Below are 27,873 nucleotides of genomic sequence, written 5' to 3' on the forward strand. Positions count from 1 at the left end.
TTCATAAAGATGTTAACAGCTTTTATTTCACTGGTGCAAGGCCCGTGTGTCATCCACCACTCACCAACACCAAAACAAAACATCATCTTCTATAAAACAGTTTCAGAAAATTCAAAACAAAGCAACAGTGGCTATAATAAACTTCATACAATACTGTAAATCACTTACTTTGTGTCATCCAAACAAGAACAAATCAGTTTCTAGCACACATGGCTTTTTTTACCCCCCCCAAAAGAAAATACCAGCACAACTCCAATACATGCCTCACACCTGGAAATGCGTAGCATCACTCCATGACATTGATAGCTGTTCGTGCTTAGAACTAGTCATCAATTCACCCTACCAATATCATAAAATACAAAATGATATGAAAAACCTACATTTACAAAGTACAGTCCCAATCCTGCAATCTAATCCGTTTGGGCAGGTACCTGCATCCATTCCAACTCCCCTGAAGGCAATGTGGTATTTAGTGCTCCATGGCTAAAGATTTGATTGCAGAATCAGGGCACAAGCAGTAAAACACTGCCTTATTCTTCTAGATTCAGTTTCAGTAGTATTTGCACAACCTCCTAAACTGAGACTCACCTATTTTCAATTACCTCACATTTAGAAAGAAAGAAGGATAGGCTTTAAAGTCATCAGAGAAATGGCTTTTACTGAAATGACTTGGGGCTGTTAAAGTTGTGCCTTTGTGCACGGTGGTGATCCAAATGGTTCCAAGAGATAACTACATCTTGCTTCAGTATTTACAGTATCTGCTGCCTTCCTCCGCTTTACGTGAGTTTCTTCACCAGCAAGGTATCAGAGATCTTGTTTCCATTAGACGAGCATTATGACATGACTCCAAAAACAGGATTATGACGACAAATACTAGGACCATACTCTTCATAGTCTTTCTTGGTGTGACATACTTGGAAAAACTCTGGCTGTGAAAATATAAAACAAATCCCCTCAAAAGCATAAGAATATACAGAGTAGAAAAACTGACAAACCAATACCTTAACATTTTTGTAGACTGCAGCTTTATGATGTGCTATTACATTTTTGAAATAGAACAAAACTGGAAATATTAGGATATGAATACAACCAATCAAGAAAAGTTTGTCTGGACAGAAGATTGCTTTTAAACAAAGCAATAAGAAATTCCACTCTGGAGACAGGAATTGCTCCCATTTTCCTGTATTTGCTTCTCCCTTAGGCTTAAGGCCATTGATTTGGATCTTAGATTCCTGAAGTCCTAACTAATCTGTAGTGCTGACTTCAAGAATAAAGGGATTATATTGCAACTATCATATAAAAACTACCTCAGAATTATGTCAAATCATGATATCCTTACTCAAGTAAATCTCCCACTTGCCTTGTACAAATTTTACTGAGATAAAAGTTGGGTAAGGATTCCAGAATGTTACACATTTTAGGCTGTCATAATGAAAAGGTTTAAAACATAGCACTCAGATCAAATCTAGCCAGAAGACAATATGCAATTAAAAAAAAATTCAGAACAATTTTGATAAAGACTTACTGTTGAAGCCAGCATGGAACCACCAAACCAAACTGCATAACGCTGCATGTGATGTGTTATCACTTGAACTTCAACTGGTTTGGGCTAATAAGAAAGAGTTGGTATTTAGTTGGTTTACATTTTCTAGGAAAATCCTTACAAACAGAAAATGCTCAGACCCAGACATCTTCACCCCTCCGTTCACATCACTATCTCACATTTATTACTCAGTCTGCCATGCTCCCTAGGAGACCAAATCATAAAACTCTTCATGATTAGTACGCTAAGTTAAATCCCTCCTGCCTACCGCTAGGATCACCTATCTCCTAGAAGGGAAACCAGAAATGCCCTTAGAAGCTGCTCACAGTAACTTTAAGATTCCTGTAAAGACATATCATACGTTGCAAGGCTACAAACACGTTTAACAAGGCATACATATATACTACTCATTTTACAACACTGCATTTTCACTAGTCAAGTGAAAATTCTTAACTTAACTTTCTTTCACTACTCACGTAATTAATGCATTTGAAATTCTTACTTTTATCCGACCACCGCTGAGTTCTTCACTAAGTCGCAATCTCGCATCCACTACTCTCTTCAAATCCCTTTGCAGTCGTCGTCCAAAGTCCCTGAACATCGTGGATCCTCCTGAGAGGACCACATTCTGTGCAGAAAATAGACACACTCTTTAAATCCATTTTCAAGTGAGTTTCCCAAAAGCCAACACTGCAGAGGTGACTATTTAGATCTCAACATCATTAGCAAGATGACAAGCTACAGTGAATACCGTAAGCAAATACCTTCTATAGGAGGTCCACGGTCCACTATTTTCTTTTTTTTGACTTTTTAAATAAGAGTTTTATGTAGAATACGTTATTACAAAAGAGAACGATTCCATTAAAATGGTGTATATTAGCTTTATACACACATATATATAAAGCTAGTATACTACATGTGCTCAGCAGCAGAAATAAGACACTACAACAAAAAGTTTCCCAGGGATGCTCATGGTAAGCAGTTTTAGCCCTGATGCCAAATAAGGCTCAAGCCTTGTTACACTACTGTTAGCATCTTTCCCGAAACTGTAACATTACCTAGAACTCTTTTTTTTATTATTATTATTTTAAGAGTTAAACATAGCAACAAGCAAATCCAATAATTCTTCAAAAAGGTACCACACCTCCAAATAGGACTGCAGAACAGTGAAAGGTACAATGCCTTTCACTTTTCTTGTCTACACCTGCTTGCCTGGTATTTAATTCCCAGAGCTGAATCAAAAGCCTCTTAGCCTGGACTTGGATTTTGAATACAGATTTTAGAACATCACATCCTTAATTCTGATGGTGTTGCAGGGTCATAGACTAACAGAGAAGTCATTTTAAAAGGTGGGGGGGATTCAAAACAGGAAGCCTAGAACATTGGTGGCAGCAAAGATGCATTTTGTAATCAGAAAAATGAACTCTATGTGACAAAACTGCATGCATGCCCTCGCGTACTGCTGCAACTGCAAACCAAAGTGACAATTAGTGCTTGTTGAAACCACTCATATGCCTTAGACATGTCTACAAGGAACTAAACTGAGATCAAGAGTTTATTCTACACAGGTCAAAGGATTACCTCCCGGTAATAGTTTTTGACACTGCAGATCAAGACTGTGCACGTAATCTACAACTACCTGGAAGGAGGTTGTAGAGAGGTGGGGGTCGGTCTCTTCTCCCAAGTAACAGGACAAGAGGAAACGGCCTCAAGTTGCGCCAGGGAAGGTTTAGACTGGATATTAGGAAAAATTTCTTCACCAAAAGGGTTATGAAGCATTGGAACAGGCTGCCCAGGGAAGCCGTGGAGTCACCATCCCTGGAGGTATTTAAAAGACGGGTAGACGTGGTGCTGAGGGACATGGGTTAGTGGTGGTTTTGTCAGAGTTAGGTTGATGGTTGGATTTGATGATCTTAAAGGTGCTTTCAAACCTAGACAATTCTATGACTCTATAATGAAAGAATCCCTGAACCTGCGTGCAGGCTTCCTGTCTGCAAACAGCGATCTGAAGAGTCAAAGACAGGCATAATAAGCATCCACACTTGCAGGATGCAGAACTAACTGCTTGGATTTCAAGCAATAGATAACAAGGAAAATCTTGTTTGTAACTTGTAAAATGAGAAGAAAGCTGTTTATTTATGAAAAAAAATAAATCTCTGCACATCGTAAAAAACATTACAGTAGGAAAAACTGATTTCTTCACAGCTTCAGGTTATCTACAATATAGAGAGTGCATAACAAGGCAGGTGTATTTAAAAGAAAAGCACACATCCCCATAACATTACTGAAACATTTCCCAAAAGAAAGAGAAGGACGGAGAAGAGGAAAGGAGTCATATGCATAAGCAGGAGCCAGAAACCACAGTTGGTTCTAAAATTAAGACAGAAGGGAGATTTGCCCTGCTCCCCCCAAACACAAGAACATTTCGTCCCCTGCCTCAAAGTGGTCACGCACTCCACAAGGGAAAAGAAAATTGCTAATGGGGAAAAGAGACAACATCCAACCCCAGTGATGAAACAGCAATTAAAAAGATGCCATCCGAAGATATTACCTGCAGATAATGAAGTTGGCAAAGATGGTGAAAGCAATAATTCTATTCAAAGCAAATTAAACTTCAAGTATACTCCATAAAGTGGACAATGCTACCACTAAAAATAGATTTCAAAATACACCTGAGAATAATTGTTTGAATACATCCAAGACCAACTCATGCAACTACAGAGTTAGCACTAATATTGGGAGGACCTTTTATCATTCCAGTTTAGAAGTTCAGAGCTTACACCTTCCTCAGATGATGATTATTCACATACTTCTACACACTGAAAGAAATTTAACAATAATGCCAGTCAAGGAGAACAGAAGCACTGAGATATTGCTGAAAAGGTGAGTCATCTCATCATCACAAGTCTGGACAAGCCAGGCCAAGCAGAATTCTGGCTAGAAGTACCTAGGTGATACCAAGTGCTGTTATAAAATGGTTAATTACACAGTTACAGCTCCCCTGCTCCCTGCACTTCTTGTCAGCACTGGGCCAAATCTGTGCTAACTCTTCAGTAGACGACTGCCCGCATATGGGCTTCAGTAAGCTGCCACGACTCCACAGGTCAGTCTCCTGCAAGGTCAGAAGCCAGGTAGTCCTCACTCACAATGAAAGCAGAATCCTTACACATTCCCCATCCCTCAAACAACACACCCACCACTTAAAGGACCCAATGAAGCTGGGAAAAGACAGACACACACACAAAAAAAAAAGAAAAACAACAAAACAAACAAATACCAAAACACAAACACCAAACGCCCTAAAAAACAACCAAGAAACCACACACTGCAATCCCCAAGCAAATATCTTCTGTAGAATAACTGTGTAAAATACAACACAGTAATTCCAATAACTACACAACAAAAACAACGTAACAATGAAGCATGCTAAACAAATCTGCGGAGAAAGCTTACTAGTGATGTTTGGGTTTTCAGCCTGCCTGGGAAGTCTCTTGCCTCTCAGAAAAAGACATCAAGGAAGTTAAGATTTAGGTATCTCTTTCCAGCTGATTCCTTTAAACAAGATTTCTTCTGATCTTACTCTGCTCAAAGACACTTCAGCTGGTTTAACAGCTCTAGGCGGACCACAGGTTTCACAGCTAACGGTGATTACCATATCATCTGACAGAAAAAAGTTCCAGCTGATTTGTACTTTTATAGCTAACTGGTTGAAAATTTAAGTTTTTTCAAAAGAACATATTCTCTTAGAAGAGAGGGTGGAAGACCTTCAACACACCTGATAAAAATAACCACCAGTAAATAATGAAAGTAGGCCATTTCTGGAAGGAAACTGGAAGGTGAACACCAATCATCTCAAAGGGCTGGCAAGAAATTTCTCACTTCTCATCCACTCCCTCTGCTTCTCTTATGAACTTCAGGGTATTGAGTTTCTCTCTATACCACTTCTGATATTACACCTGTACAGTGCAATGCTGCAGAGATATGACGCTACCTAACAAAACAACCCAGTTATCCAACAGAAATCTCTATCTAAATAAAGTGTCCATAAGAATTCCAAAAGGTTAAATTAGCTTCTGCAGAACTCAACACTACCAAACACGAGGGGCTGAACTGGTTTGTGCATCTTCTTACCGCACCTTTTAACACAGTGTAAGGGCACTCTCAGCTGGACACTTCAGATTTTGCAGCTGAGAATCATCCACTGCTTTTCTGGTAAATATGAACATCAACAACACATCCCAGTTTCCCCTCCTTCCAAATTACAGCTTCAATTAAAGTTGTTAAACTTGACACAACCACACCACCAGAGACATGCGATGAGAGCAATATATGACTGTTAATAAAAATGATTATGGGTAAAAACCAGAAGGTTCACAAGATGAAGCCAAGCACTTCATGAGCAAGTGAATCAATTAAGCTACATGTCTCTTAATTTAGTTAAAACAGGGCAATATTTGCCAACGTTGTAGGGAAAGTATAAGGAGAAATATTATATATATATGTATTTCAAACAACACATACATAACAATGAAGTAAATGTATTGTGAGAAATACTATTTTTTAAATAAGTGACTTTTAATGATGAAGAAACAATTTCTGTTCCTTTAAAATCATAGTTTTCAATGTTCATTTAACAGTGCGAGTAATAACAGAAGATTTCAGCATGACTTTTGGTCCTGCTGTTCCTAGAAATGCGCTTGCACTCAGACACACAAGTAACCTCAAAATACTGCAGGTGTATTGAGCTACTGTTAAACCAGCTACCGTGGGTAATGTTATAAATGTAATTACAGCTGTGATAGGAATAAATAGGTTTTCTCCTCAGTACTCCTGTGCTACGCTAACTTAATCACTTGGGGCCTCACGTGAGGTAGCAGAAATACCTCTCCTTTCCCATGTCTTATCATCGGTGCCAACATGATGCAGATCTAATGGCCTGGCTGTCTCTCCACAGAGCCTCCCCACTCTGTCCTTAGTTAGTTAATAGCAAACATTGTCATTTTGCCGAAGCACAGGTAAGCAAAAGTCAGTTGAACCCTACCCAGTCTTCTGCTTGAGGATACCTACAAGTTTCAGAGAGGAAAGGCAAGAACAGGGTTGATACAGCAAATAAGCTGGGCACCATCACAGGCTGTATTTCTCTCTGCAGCTCGCAGATGCCCAGCCGGACGCTGCACAGCAGTCTGGCAGCGCCATCTACACACCACTCAGCACATGTGAAGCTGTTTTCACACAAAGTATTTACCCGCAATTCAAGTTAGAAGTGAGTTAGGGGGATGTCTGCCACCCCTTTACCTTCCCGCACCCCAGATTCTCTCCAGGCTTTGAGGATGGTTTGTTATTATCCAGGCAGTCACAAGTTTAACCTTCCAAGAAAACACCAATATAAATGTAGCCCAAATCTTAATTGCATCAACAAGCTCAAGTTCACTACTGTCCACAATAGCTGCACACCCAGCTAGAAAGTTACCTTCTCTAAGGAAATGAGCCAATATCATTAAAATCCTGTCTCCATTGAACGTTTCCCCTGAAAACCTGGATGATTTATCTACAATAAAACATCACACTTGCCAATACACTACAGTCCCCACCTCCTGCAATGCATTCAGCTTCAGAAGCTAGCTTAAAAGTTTGAGGTCAAAGACGTTACAACTGGATCCATCATGATTTGAACTATGAGTATTTAAACATGTTTGGCTAGGATCTTTCAGAGATGTTTCTGACAGAATTTACCTGGTTTCAGACGTCACTTATCTTAAATTCTTTCATCCATCTATTTATGCCAAAAGCACAGCAGAGAAAAGTTGAAAGAAATCAATTGCGGGAACAGCCGATGACCCTACAACTTACATCCTTTTGACTGGGAGATGGCACAGGCCTCAGAACTGTCAATACCGTTCTCATCTCCTGTTACCATCTAAACTCTGGAAGTATCTGGGGAGAGACTCCGACAGGTAAAAAGGAAGATGAAGCAAAGTGTGGAGTAAGACTGGCAGTATCTGAACCTGGTACCAACAAAAAATACCTATTATTAGAATATCAAGCAGTTTTTAGAACTTCTGAAAGTCCTGTGTCCACGTTTGAAGTTACTATAACTATATTCACTAGGTGACTGTTAAATCCAGCTACTCTTTTTGACACTAAGTGCCAAAACTCATGCGCTAGCTGACAAATGTTAGGGCAAGTTTCAGAGCATTTCCAGGTTGTAAAGAGATTTTTAAACAGCAACTAGTATTGAAAACATCCAACCCTAACACCTATTGTGGCCGCATCACAAAGCGGACGTTTCCCACTGATGCAAGCCAGGTGTGCATTAGTTACACTGTGTGTAGTGGTACGCTCACAGGAACCTGAAAGCTGGGGGAAGGACCGCATTTTTCTGCGGACCACAGTCCCCATCATGCTACTGCTCTCTCCTCTAATTCCTCTTCGTTTCTGTAATATCAATTAAACTACCTGCTTATATAAATATGAGATAAATTTAAGGAAAAATTGTGGAAGAGTATTTTAAGACAGAAAGGAAGCTCAGGAATTCTACAAAAAGTAAAATAAAAAGGAAAAAGAACTAGATGAATTATAGACCATTCTTCTCAAAGAATGCCAAGAGTGGTGCAATGCCTCACTGGGTCCCATAAAAGCATGATGGCATTTCTAGCTGCATGCAGGATGGGTCATTTTTCAGTGGAATTCAACACACAGGAATGATCAACATAGCAAGGATGCCAGATTATTTCAGTTATGTGGTAAGATCCAAAATTACTCCATCATTTCACCTGAGCACTCACTTTAAGTTTCATTCTGCTTTCTAAAGATTTGTGTTTGTTAAAAAAAAGAAAAAATACACCTTATTTCTTCAAATTTCAGTGCAAGTCCCCCGGTTCCAAACCCAACAGCCTACCTATCTTCTTCCATTTTAGCAAAATGCAGCTCATCCCAAGCACTCCAGAACTCTCAACTCTGTGTTAGAGACACAGACAGAGATAGAATAAGAATATAAATCAATTCTTCCAAGCAATCACATTAAGATGGGGTAATCATGGGAATTAAAAGACTGCATGGCTGGCAACTCTTATACAATTAAAAAGGCTTCATCACGTGTGAAAGAATGTTTGTGCTTGATACTGAACAGCTACAAGTTCTGGGATCTGGCTGAAGAAGTCAGTCTTATGAAGGTCCTGCTGGTCCCAGCATCTACATAAAGTGAGATAATCCGGTTCATGAGAGAGATGTTGACCAGATTGGGAAACAGGGATACCAGCAATAAAACTTAAGAAGAGAAATACTGTAGTACATCAAAAGATAGTTTGTGAAACAACACTTCGAAGGCTACGTACCACATATAACCTGCAAGAAGGGTACTTGCAGGTATTTTCTGCATGAACACTGAGGAAGAATCCAGACAGATTTGATGGAAAGCCAGCTCCCAAGCACAGGGCCTTGGCTGGCCACCCTGCAGCGCTGTGGGCAAGCAAAATTGATAAACCACAGAAACGAAGAGAAAGTACAAGGGGATTTCTGCACCTATACACTGTTTTAAACAGTGAGAACAGAGATGCTTATCCCTTTGCAGTGACTTTGCTTAAAGAAATAACAACTATTAGCATTAATAACTACTGACATCTATCATTACATTCAATAGGTAGTTGTGGAGCATTGTTTTAATTAAGCAAGTATCATTAAAAACATAAAATGGAAAAAACAAAGTCTGAAGCAGTGGCAAGCCAAGGGAAAGTTATTTGCCTGCTGTTTATGGTGAGGAAAGAGTAACTTAACCTCAATTTTTAAATACCACTTTCCAGAAGCCAGTACTAATCTGTACCCTACCAAGCAACGAAGCTGTTGCTCTATGGAAACATTGGCCTTTCAGGAAAAAAAGCGCAGACCCTAAGCACAACCAGACAACCAAGAGTTTCCTAAAACCTTCTGCAACATACCTAAGCTTGAAACGATTGAAAACATCAACTGCAAAATTTGTTCCACATATGAGCTTGTCAAGTAGTTTAACTTTGTGTTTTACCCTGCTCCACAGATTTGCTCTGAAGCACTATGTCTCATTCTAGATTACAGAGCATGTTTACTAGACAAGTAAAACAGACTGCAAATTTTTCAGTTATGAATCACCCTGAGATACAACTTAGTTGGAACTTAACGATTATTCTAATAGGCGAGGAAAACTACCACCTTTTCTCAAGCAAGCAAACCTTTCTACGCTATTACTTTAGACTGTTATTTCCAAAAGGGCACTGCTGCTGCACAAGCAGAAAAAAAAAAACAGGAAGCATAGGATGTGATGCCAATATAGAGCATGCTTGCCATTGGCTATGCCGGTCAGCACCTTCCTTTTCACTTCTTAAAAATCAGTAAGTGGAATTACTCTCTGGACTACACCCTGGGCTAGTTCAAGCAGGTCTAATTATTGCCTCCTAAAAGATTTTAAGTTTTCATGTACTTTAATACTGGGTTCAATACCTGGCTAAAACTGCATACAGTGGGCAGACACAAGTCAAGACTGTGAAAAAGATAAATATATATATGTATTAAAATCAGCAAATATCAAGTACTCTTCATTCAGAAGTGGCACTTTGCTTAACTTGAACTTTATTTCTATTCAAAGTTCACATTTCTCATAGTGGGGGAAGTGGTAGGTACATACACGCTTCACGATAATGATGTTGATATTTATCTTCAAATAAATTAAGTTAATCTTGCAGCAGAAAGACCATACCTTATATAATGGACGCCGGACATCAATGGGACAGTTCTGTATAACTTCATCAACCACATCCGAAATGGATTCCATAAAATCTGGATTAGCAAACTAAAATTAAATAGAACAGGCATTAGATTTTTTGCCCCAAGAATACAGAAACAAAAAAAAGCAGAAGGAAGACTCTAGAGAGCTTTTGTAATAGCACTTTTAAGGAGGGGGGTGGGAATCAATGTCAGTATTACTTCTGCTCACCACTTATTCTACATTATAACAAACGTACTTCTGTACAAGGGAAATGAGAATTCCCTTTTCTGCTGAGAAATTCAGATTCTCCTCCTTAGTCATGAATTCACTGTTTACAATTTATGCACTATGGACTTCACGTGACATGAGTTTGAGTTCTCCTGCAACATTAAACACACTGTTACTGTGCAATGTGGTCCTGCCTTTCCTTTTAAGTGAAATCAAAAATATCATTGTGCAAATCAAAATGTTCCTCTGTAAAGAATTTTTAACCCTACTAAAATACCTATGTTAAATTCCCACCAAAGAGCCAGACTTTGTTCCAAGCATAGAAAATCTCTAATATTCAAAAAGGCATATATACTCTAGGGTCCTGAGTGGAAGTCCCCATCAATGCAAACATCAATACAGTGCTAATGTGAATTTCTGCATTTATAAATACTAGAGAGTCAGAGTTGCTAATGTGAGTAAACATTCTTGGACTACTGGCAATTTTCCACTTAAAACTTAACATGAGCTTCCAAATAGTTCATAGCCTAAGTTTTGCCCTTTCAGAGATTAAACTTTGAAAAATTAAATGAATTATCGATACATAATAATATATTAACATATATTATTATATAACTTTAAAACTTTGCCAAAGGTATAAAAACTATTTGGGATTTACATCCTAACCAAAATGAAGTGTTTAACTGGATGAATAACAAGGGCAAAACACAACAAATATACACTGACCTGAAAGAGAAATTAGCAAAGGAAGTTGGCTTGGAGATCAGGAGCCATAAGAATGATGTGAAAAATCCCCAAGAATTCAAGCTAATTTCCACAGTAAGAATTAATCACACAAGAAGCTCAAACATGAAGCCACGTAAATTAAAAGAGAAGAAAGAAGTGGTGTTGCTTCATAAGGAGAGTTCTCATCTGAACGAACTACAGCCTGAAAACTCATCCCAAGCTCTCCATAAAGATACTGGGAAAACAGCAGGGCAAAAGGAATAAGTAGAAATGAGAGTTATGGCATCCAAAGCGGAGCATAACATGCCCCCAGAACGGGGACAAGAGAACTGACGTGAAATTGCAGTCTGCTAGCAAATACCATATGGTTGGACTATAGCAAGTAAAATACCTAATTTTAAAAGTGGAGAAATAATCTATATAACTACAACCCCCAAAGACTGTCTTCAAGAGTACTAAAGACTTCAGAACAAATTTTGTAAACTGAAAACAGGAAAAGATTACAAGACAGCTTTACCAAAGGCAGCTTTTACCTAACTAACTTGTCACCCTTTGAAGTGAGGAGTTAATAAAGTCCAGCGAGAAATTCTCTTTGGATGCAGTATGTATCATCTAGTGTGCTTTTCTCATCTAGAAAGTCAGTTCAGTTTTGTTTTGGTTTGTTTTTTTTTTTTTTCAATACAGAGCCAAGAAACTATCAAGAAATGAAGAAAATGGAAATTAGTCCTTTATCCTGTTCCCAAGAGTCTTTGAAGGGACTATAGAAAGAGGAGCTATTAAAACGATGTCTGACATGGGATTCAATGCCTCTCTGTAAGATCCCATGGGTAAACAGCAGGGAGGACAAACTGTTTAGCCCAGAGGTTTAACGTTGGCACAAGATCAGAAAGCTATAAACTGACCACAAAGAGATTAAGGCTGGAATTTAGACAAAAGGTGAGAGAATGAGGTTTTTTAATATTCTTCCAATAGGAAGAGAGCAGACAAAGGGAAACTGCACCAGTATTAATGTGGATCTTGACTAAATTTTGTTAACAGTATTACAGGTTATGGGTGCCTGCAATAAACTCAATGGAGTGCATAGGAATGGAGAGGACCTCCTCTGTTATGCTGTAGCATATTACAACTTGACTCTGTCCTCTCCCACAATATCCCAAAGCTCACTCAAACTGAACTACCAAACACAAGACAGACTAGGTATTATAACGTTTCCCAGAATTGTACGTGTTACTTATGGCCACACCAACAGAGATTTCCACAGACTTAGCTTGAAGAAGAGGAGGCTGAGGGGAGACCTCATTGCCCTCTACAACTACCTGAAAGGAGGTTGGAGAGAGGTGGGTCTTGGCCTCTTCTCCCAAGTAAAGAATGACAGGACCAGAGGAAATGGTCTGAAGTTGCGGCAGAGGAGGTTTAGGTTAGATGTTAGGAGGAATTCCTTTACTGAAAGAGTGGTCAGGCACTGGAACAGCCTGTCCAGGGAGGTGGTTGAGTCACTATCCCTAGAGGTGTTTAAGAAACATCTAGATGTGGCACTTCAGGGCATGCTCTAGTGGCAGAGATTGTAGGTTGTTTGGTTGGACTCGATGATCTTAAGGGTCCTTTCCAACCATGAAGATTCTACGATTCTATGATTCTCTCAAGCACAAATTTAGCATCCACGCTTTATAAACTGACTCAGTATCAAAAGTCAGTGTCCAAGATCTAGAATATTTCCAATGCAATGCTACCATGCAGAGTAGCAGCCAAAGGGATTGGCAACATAACCAAATACACAGTATAAAGGCACACTGTTTTAAACCAATGCTGAAAGAAAGAAGGAAAACGCTATATAGACTCTCTAAGTTCAAAAAATTTCTTCTAAATTTTAGATTGCCTTTAAAAAAACACAATAAGATGTTTTAAATGTTACACGTTTTTCTGTGTTTAAGTTATCTGAGACTGTACAAGTCAGGAGACTCATTGATCTCTTATCTCCACGTGATGGCGCACTGGCACCAAGAATGACAGTTCCTCCCTCCCCCCGCCCCACCTTCACTTGCACAGTAAAGTTTCTATAACTTAATATTGCTAGTCCCTATTCTTACCTCAGGATGAAAGAAAATTTCAGGTCCGAGGAACCTTTCATAACCAACATCTATAACAAACTTAGTCTTGTTGATTGCATTGATGCCAGTATACTGTTTGATCCATTTCCGAGGATCTCCATCATACTTGGAAAATTCTTTCACTATGTCAGGGCAAATGTAACAGTATTTCTCCTGTTGAGAAATACTATGCATTAAAAAGTGCCAAAAATAATCATTCCATCATTGAATTAAAGTATAACACAATCAGAAAACAAAAATATGTGAGCATTCTCAGTTAGGGATGTTCAACAGATGTCCTTACTCAAATGACTACTGAAAACTCAACCCTACAAGACGACGTGCATGGCGAATTTGTTTTAATAAAATTGCACACTGACTCATCTAGATTAGTCTCTCTCAAAATGAAAACATCACAACCATTAGGTCTGTGACAATAAAGAAGTTCAATGGCGAGCTCTCATTGCAAGATCAGACCCACACAATCGCCCTATTGACATTACATACATTTATTTTTCATTAAATTCAAAAGCAAATTTTAAACAAATCTAAAGCTTAAAATGCTGATTTAATCTGCAGAACATACTCACTCCAGTCTAGCATGAAGATTTTCTTCCTCTTTCTCCTTCCCCTGCGCTTGATTGGATAAACCACCATAAGCTTGTGTAATTACAATGCGCTGCCTACATTTGCATTTTTAGGAGAGCCACCGGCAACTTGTTAAAGCCAAAAAATTGCCTCGGAGTTTTATTTATTTATTAAGAGATAAAGAAGGGTGTACCTTTATGGCTTTTGCTGTCTCCAGAGATTGTTCAGGAGGAATTCCCACCTCCCTTTCCCTTAGGAGTTGTTGAATAAAGTAAGTAATATCTCTACCTGCAATAGGTATGTGTTTGATGCAACTTCCAATTACATAGCCTTCTGCCTATGTAGGAGGAGAGGAGAAAAAATATTTAGGGATAAACTTGTGTGTATCCATAATTAACAGAAAAACTAACATTCATTTTTCTAATACTTTGTTTGGATTTTTAATTAAAAGTAAAATCTTGAAACTGTAAAATTACTACAAAAATGTGCAACCCACTGCAAATTGGATATTATTTTTATTTAAAAGACCTTGATTACCACATGTAAACAGACACTGATTATCTAATAGATACACAAGTGATAGACGAAAGAATCTTGCACATATTAGAAGACAAAGTCTGGTCAGATGGTTCCTTTTAGGCATCATCTGAAAAGCAATCGCAATATAAATGCACCACTCGTGTCCTGTTTGAGAGTGAAATGCTAATAGGAAAAAGTATAAAATTTATTAAAATTCTCAGACAAGAAAAAAAATCAAATGAAGTAGTATCTAACGATAAGCACAATAAAAACAAGAAATCTATTCGCTGAATTTTTTTCAGGATGTACTTACAACACTGGTATCGCTGAGCCAACATTATTTCTTCCCTTGCAGGTTTTTTTTGTTTTGTTGGGTTTGTTGGTTTTTTTTTTTATACTTTTTAGAGTTCCCTATGGTAAACACTGTTTTTTCCCAGCATTTCGCATACAAAGAAAATACTGAGAAGACCAGGTTATTACCAAAATGAAAGATGAAGTTTAAAGGAAATCAAATTTTCATTCTAAAATAACTGATCATTCAAGCATACAATATGCTTCAGAAATATGCAAAATGACATCAATAGAACAGATGCCAGTATGCACAGATGATTCTATATTTTTAACATCCTAACATAATTAAGCTGTTGGAGATTGACCATGTATATGAACTCGCATTTATACAAGCTTGCAGTTGTTTCCATAAAAGCAGAGTTCACTAACTTGTAAAATACAATAAAATCCTATAGAAAGCACACATTTTCAGTTGTATTAACAATCGAAGTGTAGGACATTAAAAAAGTTAGGACATTTCTTGTCAGACATTGGTAGCATGCAGGACATCCAAAACTGAGATAAGCATTAAACAGAACTGAGGCATCACACTAACAGAAGACGAAGTTTTGCACCAAAATAGCCTTTAAAAAGATGGCCTGATGATTCCTTATTGTGATCTTCCTATAGTTTGCAAACTAAATTAATTGCATAAATAAAGTTCACATAATAAAATACATACTTTTCAAAACACTCATAAGGAAGGAAAAAATCCCAAACAACCAAGAAACGCTAAAAATTAAGTTTCATTTTACATGTCTTATTTAAACCTATAGTAAACAAACCCTGTACTTGTCCAAATCACTGATAATTTCAAATTGCATCCTGCTACATACATACCACAGGAATTACATGGGTCACTCCATCACCACTATCGATGACAATTCCAGTCAAAGTACGTTCTCCAACCTGCCGTGATGTCCAAGAGGCAGCTAAGGCCAACACTGCCTACATGAGAAAGAGTTTATATTTAGAAGCAGGCAGAGTGTGCTCATTTACAATCTCAGAAAACACTGTTTCAAACATTTTAGACACGTGCATATGGAAGACTATACATCCTGCAGCTATATTGTACTTCAGAAGTATAGATTCACTTTGTTCACCTGAACAGCAATGTAAAGTCCTGGTATGTTAAATGATTCGAACATGATTTCTGCAAGATACTCCCTGTTTTCTGGTGTGTTCAGCGGAGGCTCTGTCTGAAAAAAAGAAAGAGTTTTGAAAAAGCACTTCAATAGAGTTCTAACTGTTCATGCACTGACTAGCTTGATATGGTAATCAAACTTTTTAAATTCTCAGTGCACTCAAAATAGGAAATTTCAAACAGAATTTAGTTTAAACAAAGTGTTTGAAGCTTTTCAAAAACAAAATCCAACCTGCACTAGCCTCCATCGTAAAATGAACACAATTTAGTTATAATGCAGCTTTACAGATTACTTTCCTCTTCCCCTTCCTCCGCCCCCTCCCCAGTTGCTGAAGAAATAACAGATATATACAGAGAAAAATACTCCAACTGAGCTACTTGTGCTTGGAACATTATTTAGTTGTCCTCTTAAAAAAAATATTTTCTTACCCAGTCTCATTAACTCACCATTAAAAAATAGTGATCCTCAGGTTCAGCTCGTAGGTATTTAAAAATGACCTGCTCCATGAATCTCTCCATGAGGTCCCAGTCTTCAACAATACCATGTCGTATAGGCCACTGCAGCAAGAAAACTTGTCAACACTCTTAACCGTACAAGGATAAACAAACCCAGAAATAGGAACAGCCTAAGTCCCCAAACCCTTACATCTTCTGCAAGAATGAAAACAACTCATCTCATGGTTACCTTATCAAATCTTCCATTCTAATTTTAATTTAGAGGCACTATTTGAAGTTATCTCCTGCTCCCAGGTACTTCAAATTGCGATTCTGTCTTGCAGGACTAGAACTCAGAATCCAGACTCTATTCCTAATACTGTTATTGCTCTATTGCGGCACTCTGTTTTAATCTCTTTTTGTATAAGTTTTATCATTTATAAAGTTGAGAATCATACTTGGCTTCAATATGCCTCCCAATCTATAAAAAGAAATAAAGACCATATAGGCTATACATTTTTCAACGAAAATTCTGGCAGGGATGATGTTTACATTTTGTTCAATGTTAAGAACACAGATGACATTTAAGTAATACAGTAGGATGTATAAAATATGATTTTTTCCACGTAATTCATAAGCCGGTAACATATTGTAAGTACAAGAAGTCCTTTACTAGGGTATGGAAAATATGGTTCACAGAAAAGCTGCATTGAAGACAGCCCTCCACAAAACAATGGTGACATTCCCTAAAGCAAAAGCATTCAACTCATTCCCCGGTTCATATGCCATGTTAAGAGGATACACTTTTAGCAAGAATTTAAGTATTCAGTGTTTATTACTATTTTAATAGCTAATAATTTTGAAAACTGAACAGCTGCACTGCATCGATAGATATTTACCCAAGGGTTGAAGCACCAATCACACAGGACAGCACTAGTAAAACAGACATTTAAAAAAGGTAAAGCCAAGAACCAAGTCATGCAGTTTTTAAAAAGCAACAAAAATACTTGGCTAAAAAGAAAATGTGTGTTTTAAATGGCTATCAAAAAGTTCTAGAATTTTATTAATAAAAATGTGAAACTTTGGAATGACTTCATAAAAACACTCAACGCTTACCTTTGTAGCATAGGTAGGTTTATCTATGGCTTCATCTCCTATGAAAAAGTCCAGATCATCAACACCTTTCATTACCCTCCTCTGAGCCTGGTCACCTACTTTGGCTGATTCTCGGATTGCGATACCTTAAAACAAAACCCAAACAAATCAAACAGCTAAATACCATGTAATGAATGTTTATTTGCTTAAGGGTTCTTTTCCAGAAATAAAAATTGGAATATAGAAAGCACAGTTTCCAGAAAGCAGAAATTATATAAGCAATCTATGGACAAGCTAATACAGCAGAGTTCATTCTCACTGCATCACGCAGGATTCTGGTCACCCATCCCTCATAAATGTGAATAATAACGCAGAGAAAAATCTTAAAAATGTATTCTTTTAAAGACAACAGCAGTCGCTAAACCTGCGCAAGTGCAGCATTCCACTGGAGATACTCTTTAAGCCAGTAAGCAACATGATTTTCTGAGTTTCAACTTCAGAATTAAGAGAAAGAGCACAGGAGGAGGAGAAAATAAACTATGTACTTCAGAAATAAGTATGAGAGTCATTATCCCGGTTGGTGAGAAGGAGCAAGGGGGAAGGGGAGAAATCAATTTTCAGTGCTACAGAGAAATCTTTGGAGACTCTTGTGCTTCCCCATTAGCAGCCTGCAACTATCACTAAAATTATTAGATGATGGCTGCTATAGGCAAGATGATGAGACAGCAAAACCACAAACCTGGGGCAAGCTATAAATAAAAATGGAATAAAGTATTCTTAAAACGTAACCTTATTTATATACAGTTTTCTTTTAATAGGCTATAATCAGGATCTAAATAACATGCCGTAGCAAACGCAGAGTAGACAGGCATCATCCACAAACGCGTCAAATACTATCAGCACCAAAAATTACTGACAAGCAAACAATTCTTTTGGAAATACACCTAATCCCAAACAAGTTCATAGTTTTATAAAATAGGATTTATAACAAATTCACAGGAACCTTCTCCTATCCCACTTCTTTAACGCGAGAAATTTAAATCTTTACCAGAGGGTCAGGTTTGAATTTTGTACAATACTTAAAATAGTAAGACTATAACCATTACTGCAGCTACATTTGATAAAAAGCATGTGCCCCTCTACCTCTTTGGCCCCTGATAATCTTTATTATTTCCTTATCTTTATACCTTCTACTGTGAGTAGCTACAAGGCAGTCTAGATGCATTAATAAGTAGTTAATTGAGGAAGTTCACAACAAGTAAAAGGCAGTGTTTAACATAATTGGAGATAACCATGAGATAATAGGTGTCATTAAAGACATAAATACTTAGTGCTATTATTTATAAACATATATAGCATTTGAGAGTAAATTAAAATCAAGAACACCAAAACGGCATAACATTTTAAACACGTTTAACAGACAAAAAAATTAAGAGTAGGCCTGCTCACAAAAGCATGTTAAATCAGCAAAACCATTTAATTGGTAAACACACACCCAAAAAGAACACTTTCTAATAGGAACAACTTTTTTGAATATTAAACTGTCTACAGTCCCAGACAATGTAAATAAGGCAGACACCACCTGCACTTTAGTACTTAATTTGATTGGAAGCCTTCCCCAGATTATCCAGGCAGTAACCATGGTGTCAGGTAGACAGGAGGTAAATTGCATTCTGTCTACTCAAGAGTCCTGGCAGAAAAATAATGGAGATAAAAAGGAAATTGGACTGGAGTTCTCTTCATCTTCGTCATAGCAACCAAGAAGCCGATTTAATGAGCAACAGTCCTAGCTAACTGCAAACAAGGAGTTCTGTTTAGCTACACTCTAGCCAAAGATGCTAATGCAACAAATATCACTTCCCAGATGGACAAGAGACTACGAAGGCTGAGTTGGGAGTCATTTACTCATAAAACCGCTCAGTGACAGCGGTGTATATCAGAATTTGGAGGCACGAGAAATTACTCACATGATGGGATAATGAATTGAGGTTCTGTATTTCCTGCATAGCCAAGTTTCGTATACCTAGAAAAAGAACGATCACAAGGTCAGTAGATGCACTTAGATGTAAAAAAAAGGGAAAAAAAATACTTTTAATTCGCTACACTTCTTAAGGTGAAGGCCAAACAACCGCCTACCACATCTACATTTTCTGCGTTATGCTTTCACATGACACCCTGCTGAGAAGAAAACTCAGAAGTGGTAAATATTTCAAGTGTTATTTATTTTTCAGACACCAGCAGCTTACAAATTTTGGTAGTGTTTTTTCTGAACTATGAAATCTGAAAACTCAGCCCTTATTTTCTCCATCTTCTTGACCAGCTATGACAAAAGTTAGGCAGGCCTTGATCCACCCTTTGGTAAAAAAAAAGGCTGTTGCAGATCTTACCTTTCAGACAGCTACCACAAGCAAAGATGTCATTAGACATCGCGTGTTTGTTGAATATTGTCAAATACAGGAAAAAAATAGCGTGTCAAGTACAAACCACAATTCAGAAGTCTAGTTGCAACCCTTCTCATGCCTTGCACAAATCACTCCTGTTATCACAGGTATAGTATCTGTGTGTGGTAATACATACATAGTACCCCCAAAGTAAGCATGCATTGATAAAATGCTTTAGAAATGGGCAGCAGATGGTATGAAGCATTGTCTGTCTCTCTGAATATACCCATAATAACTATTTTAATAAGTAAAAGGTCAAGAGAAAAAAAAAAAAACAGGTAACTTGGGGAAGATAAAAAAAAGAAAAGGAATTTTCACACAAAACCTAAAATCTTTGCACGGTGTTACTGGCTGCAAGCTAGTTCAGGTCTTTAGCAGCTAGAAATAATTAACATCCTAGACGATGAAAAACAATTCTAACTCCTGGGGGGGGGGAAACAATTCAGAAGCAATTTAAAAAAAAAAAAAAAGAAAGGAAAAAAGCCAACAAAACTAATTGAATGGTTGCAGAGATTGAAGTCTTTCTCCAATATTGTCATTGGATTGGAACAAAAGTACAATAATAGCACAATTTGAAGGAAATTAGAATTATTCACATCCATTTTCACCATGAAAATGTAAAGCCATGGCATTCTTAAATAATACCAATCACAATCTAAGTCCTAAAGTGAATTTAGGGTCTTTGCCTACATCCTACTATCAATATTTGGAAACTATATTATGCCATCGCTAAAGCAGAGGGTTGCTTGTTCATTAACAGCCATAACAGTAAGTTCCCCTTTATGGAGTATTTGATACAAAAACACTCATTAAAAGTCAGTTTGCTTAGATAAAGGAATTAAATCAAAACTGAATAGCAATGACCTTGGAATTTAAATATTATATTTTCAACATCTCTTCAAAGCTATAGCTTCAATAGATTTCAAATAATCTTTAAAAAAGCCATTTTCCCTAAGGCTAAAAAGACAAGGACTGTGTTTTGGGGGCAAGGGTTTGTTGTATTTTTAATCATCATTATGTGGGCATATGCTTTCAGTCCAATCCAAAATGTTTATGCATACTTTCTGCGACTCTCAAAATATATAATCAGGTCATTAAACTAGACTGATTTGTAAAGAAGGCCATTACTAGTAAATTCTTTTTTATTATTATTATTGCATAGTTTCTTCACATTTTAGAATGAGGCCTACCTAGGGAATATTGTCAAAATACAACAAGTAACAGGAGGAGTTACACTGGTATTTAAGACACATTACAGGGTACTTCCTCTTCGTTGCTCTCTGAAATGGGTTTTGCTCAAATGCACCCAGTGAGGACCAAGGAAACCTTTTTGGATTCAAGAGACCTAGTTCTAAGACTTAGGAACAGCAATCAGGCAGAAACCTCATGAAAACAGCCCTTCAAGCCCCAGTGAAAAAACAAAGTTAATATATATACATATACACACACATATACCTAAGCATGTAAATATGTATATATGCTCTTTATACAATTTTTGTGTGTGTGTGCATATATATATATAAAATTAAAAGGTTCCTGCAATATAACCAGAACTCATTTCTTAACCTAAATTCTGGCCAAGAGGCGAGTTCAGTTTGCCATCTTTCCCCGCTCTACACACATACTAAACTCACACACACTCACAGTATTAAAAACACCTTCTAAAAGTCAACTTGGGCCTTTACCTTCCCTCTCAAGTAGGGATGAGATCCCCCTACTAGAATAACTTATAAAGTTACCAAAAGCCTATGACTCAATATTTCACAGATTTCTTTTTTCACTAGGTGAATTAACTCCAGTTGAAACTACAGGATAAGCTTATTTCTCAGTTATCAGTGAAAAACAGTTCTCTTCAAAGAACACATCTCACAGAAGATAACATCCGGGAAGATTTCTTTTGTATGCCATTAATCCATGAAGGATTAATATTAGAATTATGAGAACAACTAAATTCTCCATTCAATATTGAAGCAAGGAAGCGGAGAAAAACGCTGTTCAAAAAACCCCAACAATCTATTTAGGATCAAGCAAGAGAGAGACTTGAACAAGTAGCCGTATTTCAGGTGTTCTGACAAAACCAAATGGAAGGGAAACTCAAACTACTCTCAAAACCACTGAGGAAGAGAAGGAAAAGAGACAATGCGGTTGTGCTGCCCTTTCTTATCCAGTAGACTATTCACTCATGACATGGCAGGCTTGGTCCCAGATTTTTCTCCTGCCCAGCAGGACCCGAACACATTCCACCTTCCAGAGCCATACCCAAGAGTACATTAAAGTGTTTGGGTGACCCACTTCCAGGACCTCCTACAGAGATCATTCCCTTTTATACAAGATATTTAAATATTCATTGACCTGAAAGGCTCTGGACTTAAACAGTTAGAGAGGTTACCTGGTCTCCAGTCCCTTTCCCAATGAATATTTAAGCATCTAAAACATGGTTTTCTTTCTCCTGGGTTACAGCCTAGCAGACTAATGGTAACGCAATGTCTTGTAATCTGTAAATTACAGAGACAGCTGGAGGGAATGCATAGATCATCAGTATTCCAGCTTCATTTCATTAAAAGTAGCAGGTTTATTGCCAGTGAGATAGGAACCTACTGGAAACTCTCCAGAATATAGGATACTAGACACTGCATTAAAGATTAGCAGAAAAGCAATCCAATAGACTAAGGCTATTTTATGCAAGGGGATTTGAAGGGACTACTCATCAAAAAAAAAAAAAAATCTGAAAATTGTATATTGTTCAAACAAATAGTTTCTAAAAATAAATATTCTTCAGCACCTCCTGGTTTTCCCAGGTGATTAGTTAGCACACGAATCAGTTTCAATAGCTTTTGCTTGAGCAATGGTAAGTCCTAAGCGTTTCTTTTCCGAGGTTCTACCACGAAAAAACAGAAAAACTTAAGATAGAAAAATGACTGCAAAGATGTACAAATGGACCAAACTTGGAAGCAGATACTGCATCCTCAACCATTTTAAAGAGTGGGGATGTATTTTGGAAAATTCTTACTAAAGCATGAGAACAACATAGTTTAGGTATATAAAATCACACACACAGGCATTTGCTTTATCCATCTCAAAACACAAGACACCCAATTTTTTCTCTGGACAAATATGCAAAAGACCAAAGGCCGGCTATGAACATTTTAGTATTTCCTCAATTTCTATTGCTTTTTTGGGCCAGATCTTTAAACCATGTGTTACATTCATAAAAAAAAAAAAAAAAAAAAAGAGCTCAGAAGAGATAGACATGAAATGATTGGAAACAACAAAATGCCTTAAGAGAATCCTGTAAACAAACAAAAAATAACCTCTGTAAAAAGAACACTTTCCCTGACAGCTAAGATGCTAAATAACTAACAGTTATTATTGCCAGGACACCTGTGATGTGACACTGCCATAAACAGACTGTATTATCATTCTTACAAATATGCTTGAGAAACTTGCAACACAAGGTCTTCATAAAGATGTGGAAAGGCATATTCGAAATGAAGGAGGACATGATGAAGGAATGGGAATGAGGAAAGAAAGGATGAAGGAGGAAATACCAAACAAACAAAAAAAAAAAAATCTATTATGTCGGCTCCATTTACCCAAGAGCACCAGCAGCCACCATAAGAATAAAGCGTATGTTAGAGCCATTGCTTTTTTTGAGAGTCTAGCACTTTACAGGACTGAAGCCTGTGATTATAAAGAACAGTTAATTAACCCAGGCTCCTTAGACCCAGAACAGCAATTACAATAATGCTTGTTCACAAGTCTCACATGTAAAGAGCAGAGGTAAAAATTGGCTAAAGCAACTCATTTAGCATCAGAAATACAAAAAGAAGGGGAAACCATAACATGTTCAGAGGTTCCAGCTATCTTTAATAGCCCAGCAACAACCACCACCCTAAACTTCAAGTTATAAGCTCACTTCTGCCAGAAATCAAGTATTTACCTCTAAGCACATCAGTAAGACTTTGTCATAGTAATTATTCTTTACTAAAAGAAAAATTGAGTGACTTCAATAAAATACACCCAAAATAGAAGTACTCCTTAGTGTCTGCAAGCGCACACACTGAAGAGGAGAGAGGTATTTTAAGACATCTTTGTTTCACACACCCACCTACTAGTGTTCTGCTGTCCCACAGCTAAATGCCAGTTAATAAAACTAGTTGTGGAGTTTAAAGCTACTTAAAACAGCAACACCAAAAAGGCCTGGTAGCCTTAAGAAACTAAAAATAGCATGCCCTTCTCCACAAAAAGACCGACAGCAATGTGTAAACTGATCACGAGGAAAACCTCATGCGAAGAAAATGAAGATGTAGTGCAACAAAATTGAAGTAGGACAAGTCATTTGCAAATACTAATGGAAAAGATGATAGCAAATTATCACTTTCTACAAAAATTGTTAATAAAGAGTGAACAGTTCACGACAAAGAAAGTTCAAGTTATCTATCCAATAGAGAAAAAGAATGTTATCCAGTCCTGCTATGACAATATGTTTCTCACTAAAGGTCTGTACCTGTTGTTGCTTTTTTTTTTTTTTTTTTGAGATATTCCAGTGTTTTACATGACTGAGGCCTATGGCTGCAAACAGCAGCAAATTAAAGCAGGCTCCTTGCACACAAAACAACAACAACAACAAAGAGAGTCTTTTTACAAACTTCTTAAATCCCCTTACACAAAAAGAAGAGGGATTAGTGCCTGGACAAAGCACCTCATTCAGTACCAGAGATAGAAGTAGAAAAGTGTATTTTATATACGTAATGTTCCACAGTGCATGTCTGCATACACCTTTTCCTTTCCGCTATGCTCTTCCAAGTTTTTAATCTGAAAGCCCTTTCATGAATAATTTGAATGAAGCGTTTGAAGCTTGTAACCCAAAGTAGATTCATTCTAACAATAAGAAGGTTTTCAGCCCACACAGAGGAAAATTCCAGAGACTGTGTATCAGTGAGTCAATCTACTTCTTCTGCCTGCTTTGTTTCAGACTCTTTATTTTTTCTTGAATTCTGTACGATAACTTATTTCAAATTCAATAATCTCATTGCTGAAAAGTCTTCCACATTTGGGTGCCCTGCAACGAAGTCAAGCAGAAGGCCCATCAGCAGAGATACCATGTTGTCTCATATGAACTAAGATCGTTTGGAGGCGTGGAAATGCAAAGTCGCATCCAAACTATCCGAACCCTTCCTGAAACAAACCGATACACATGCCCACACACACAAACTCCATCAGTTTTACCCATGCAAGCATGGGCAAAATAGATTTTAGAAATTCTACTTGAATTATTATTTCTCTGAAAGGACACAATAAACCATCTTCTATCCTTATTTATTTTGTACGACTGTTGGTCAGCAGTATCTATTGCTAGTGCAACACTGGAATCACTCCACAAACTAAGAGCAAAGGAGGTCTCCTGCAAAAGACAGACATTGCGTTTAATGCATTTTCTGGATTTTGTAGTTTGTATTGTAGCCTTTTTAAATGATCCACCTAGAGCTCCAATTTCTCTCCTTGAAAAACTCTTCAAAACTGTCAAGTAGTATTCCCGTAACACCAACAGTTCTGTGGAGAACAGATATTTAAAATATCTTCAGCAAATAAATAGAAGGTACCTGTGAAACTACCAAGGAGTATCTAATACCCAGGCAGAATTACATGCAATAAGGAACCTGGTCTCTATTCTACTCCCAGAGTTTCCAGCTGTGGACTCCAGTATTCCCCATTGAGGGAACAGAGCTGATTTCTGCTAAGATAAGGTATTAACAGAAACAAGACAAGAGACTTCTAAAAGTTTTATGCCAGTTTAATACAGATGTATTTCAAAATGCAAAACACATTTTCAGGAGAAGGCAGCGTGCCACCACATCATTGGGAAGTGTTTCCTCCAGTTATCTAGGGGGTCGGGTGTTTTTGTTTCATTAGTTTTGGGTTTGGTTTTTTTCAAGATGTCTCAGTTTTGGAAATTTTAAAGGTAACTTTCCAAGCATTAAAGAAATAAAACAGTACTGTAAATTCCCTGCAGAGGAAAGATCTATTATTGCAATAAATTAATGCAATCAGTGACACTGAGGCAGAGCCTGACAAGTAAAGTTACTGACTGAATACTCATGTACTGGTGTCTCCTCTACTCCTCAAAGCTCTCTGTAACTGTCGGGTCAAAGGAAAGATATTAGCAAAAGCACACCACATATTCAGTATCACCTTCATTACAGCTCCCTCTGACACCTCCCGCTCCTGAGGCACAGCAGAACTGGTCTATGGGACGACGAATGGGTCTTCTCTAGCCAGAGATGGGTAGGAAAGACCTGTTCCTGAAATGCCTCCTGATGGCCTCTGCAATTCAGATTCATTTTAGTCGCCAAAGACTTGAGTTACAACACTTGTGGTTTGGCTGAACGTAGAATAAATCTCGCACTGATTTACCAAAGTTGAAGAAGGGATGACCTTACAACCAAGAAATGCCACGAGTGTCAGACAGGCAGCTGTCATCTCACTGCTGGCCAGAGGCGATACCTGGAAAGGTTCAAGAAGAGGTAGATGCTGTCCGGAGGCGGGTTTACAGCTGTGTGTGCACGCAGGAGACGCCGCAGCCCGGCAAGCACAGCTCACCCCAGACCTCACCTGCCTCTGGACCACACTCTGTGCCGGCTCACAGCTCCTGGGCAAAGCCAACGCTGTCCCCTCTCTCCAGGCAGTCATTTGAAACAAGCCAGCCCCCATTTCAACATTTTAATCATGCAATAGTTTGAAGTCAGAGAACACCAACAAAAATTGGACCCAAGAGGAGAAAAGGGCACGCAGAAACACACACTGTGCAGGGGGACACGGGGCCTGGCGGGGGCACGGCCGGAGTGCCCTGCTGCCAGCTCCCAACGGGAGGCAGGGCAGGAGGAGGAGGGTACTCGGTGAAGGGCGGTGGGCAGCAGCGGCCGCCCCAGCGGCAAAGGGGCCTGGAGGGGAGAGACCCTCCGCCCCAGGGCATGGGGACACACGGCAAGAGCCCGGTCCCACGAGAGGGGACGGGACTCCCCGCTGCAGGCCCTCACGGGCAGCGGGAGGCGGCTGCGGGCCGCGGGCACGGCGGAGACACCCCCCACTCCCCAGAAATGGACTGGCAGCGCCGCCCCCCCTTCCCCGCACTCACCCGGTGCCTCCGTCTATCACGCAAGGGGGCAGGTAGCTCGCCATGCTAGGGAGCCGGCAATGCGGGCCCTACGCCACCATGCAGGCGGCCGCCGCCGGCTCCCCCGGCCCGACGCGGCCTCAGCGCATCGGCGGCGGCGGGGCAGCCGGCACCATGCAGCCGCCTGTCAGCGCCGCCCCCAGGGCGCATGCGCCGCCCGCCGCCGCCACCTGACGCCGCCGTCGGCAGCCCCCGCCGCTCGCTGGCCGCCATCTTGGGTGAGGGCGGCGCGGGTATGCGGGCGGTCCCGGCCCCCTGTCGTGGGCTCTGGAGGCCGCTGGAGAAGCTTGTCGGAGGGCATGAGTGTCAACGTGATCGTAGTTGTTTTGGGCTTGATGCTGTACTTGCCTTCCTGCTTTCTAAGGGATGCTCCTTCATCCCGACCAGTGCCTCAAGCCTGTCGGCCAGGGGTGGCCCCAGCAAGGACACACAGGCCAAGATGGATTTCATCAGCTTAAAAACCTCTCTCAAGCCATGTATGACCACAAAGGATACAGTGCGTGTGGGGGGGAAGAAAGGGTTCATCACCCCCCAGCAAACACAGCAGATGCGGCTGCCCTTCAGAGCAAGACGTGCCTCACAGTTCACGTTTCAGTGAAGGTGGGGATTGCCCCAGGAAAAAACACCAACACTGAGTCAGTCAATTGTAAAGAAACACAAATCTGTGTTTCTCTGGGTGCAGGTGGCCACGCTACAGCCCACAAGTCCTCCAGGTTGGCTGTAAACAGGCCCAGAATACAACATTTCAGTACACTTAAAGCACTTAAAAAAAAAATAGGCTGCAACAAACATCACCTGCGAAATTGTTGATCCCTGATTTACATACAGG

The 27,873-nt window shown here is 39.0% G+C and overlaps 1 protein-coding gene across 2 annotated transcripts; it reads right to left on the reverse strand.

Annotated features, from left to right (window-relative positions):
- On the reverse strand, positions 1-27,192 carry ACTR3B (actin related protein 3B). 2 transcript variants are annotated; one of them, XM_054192915.1, is made up of 12 exons: positions 27,006-27,192; positions 19,397-19,452; positions 17,451-17,575; positions 16,347-16,457; positions 15,859-15,954; positions 15,596-15,703; positions 14,100-14,243; positions 13,319-13,492; positions 10,269-10,361; positions 2,046-2,171; positions 1,526-1,609; positions 1-925 (listed from the first exon to the last, which is right to left on the reverse strand). In XM_054192915.1, the coding sequence occupies exons 1-12, from the start codon at positions 27,047-27,049 to the stop codon at positions 791-793; spliced, it is 1,296 nt and encodes a 431-aa protein (XP_054048890.1). In that variant the 5' UTR covers positions 27,050-27,192; the 3' UTR covers positions 1-790. The 2 variants fall into 2 exon arrangements, with proteins under 2 accessions (XP_054048890.1, XP_054048891.1); XM_054192916.1 differs by having other exon boundaries at positions 1-929.
- Positions 27,193-27,873: the final 681 nt, after the last annotated feature.

This window comes from Rissa tridactyla, chromosome 2, assembly GCF_028500815.1.
Source record: "Rissa tridactyla isolate bRisTri1 chromosome 2, bRisTri1.patW.cur.20221130, whole genome shotgun sequence".
Classification (NCBI taxonomy): domain Eukaryota; kingdom Metazoa; phylum Chordata; class Aves; order Charadriiformes; family Laridae; genus Rissa; species Rissa tridactyla.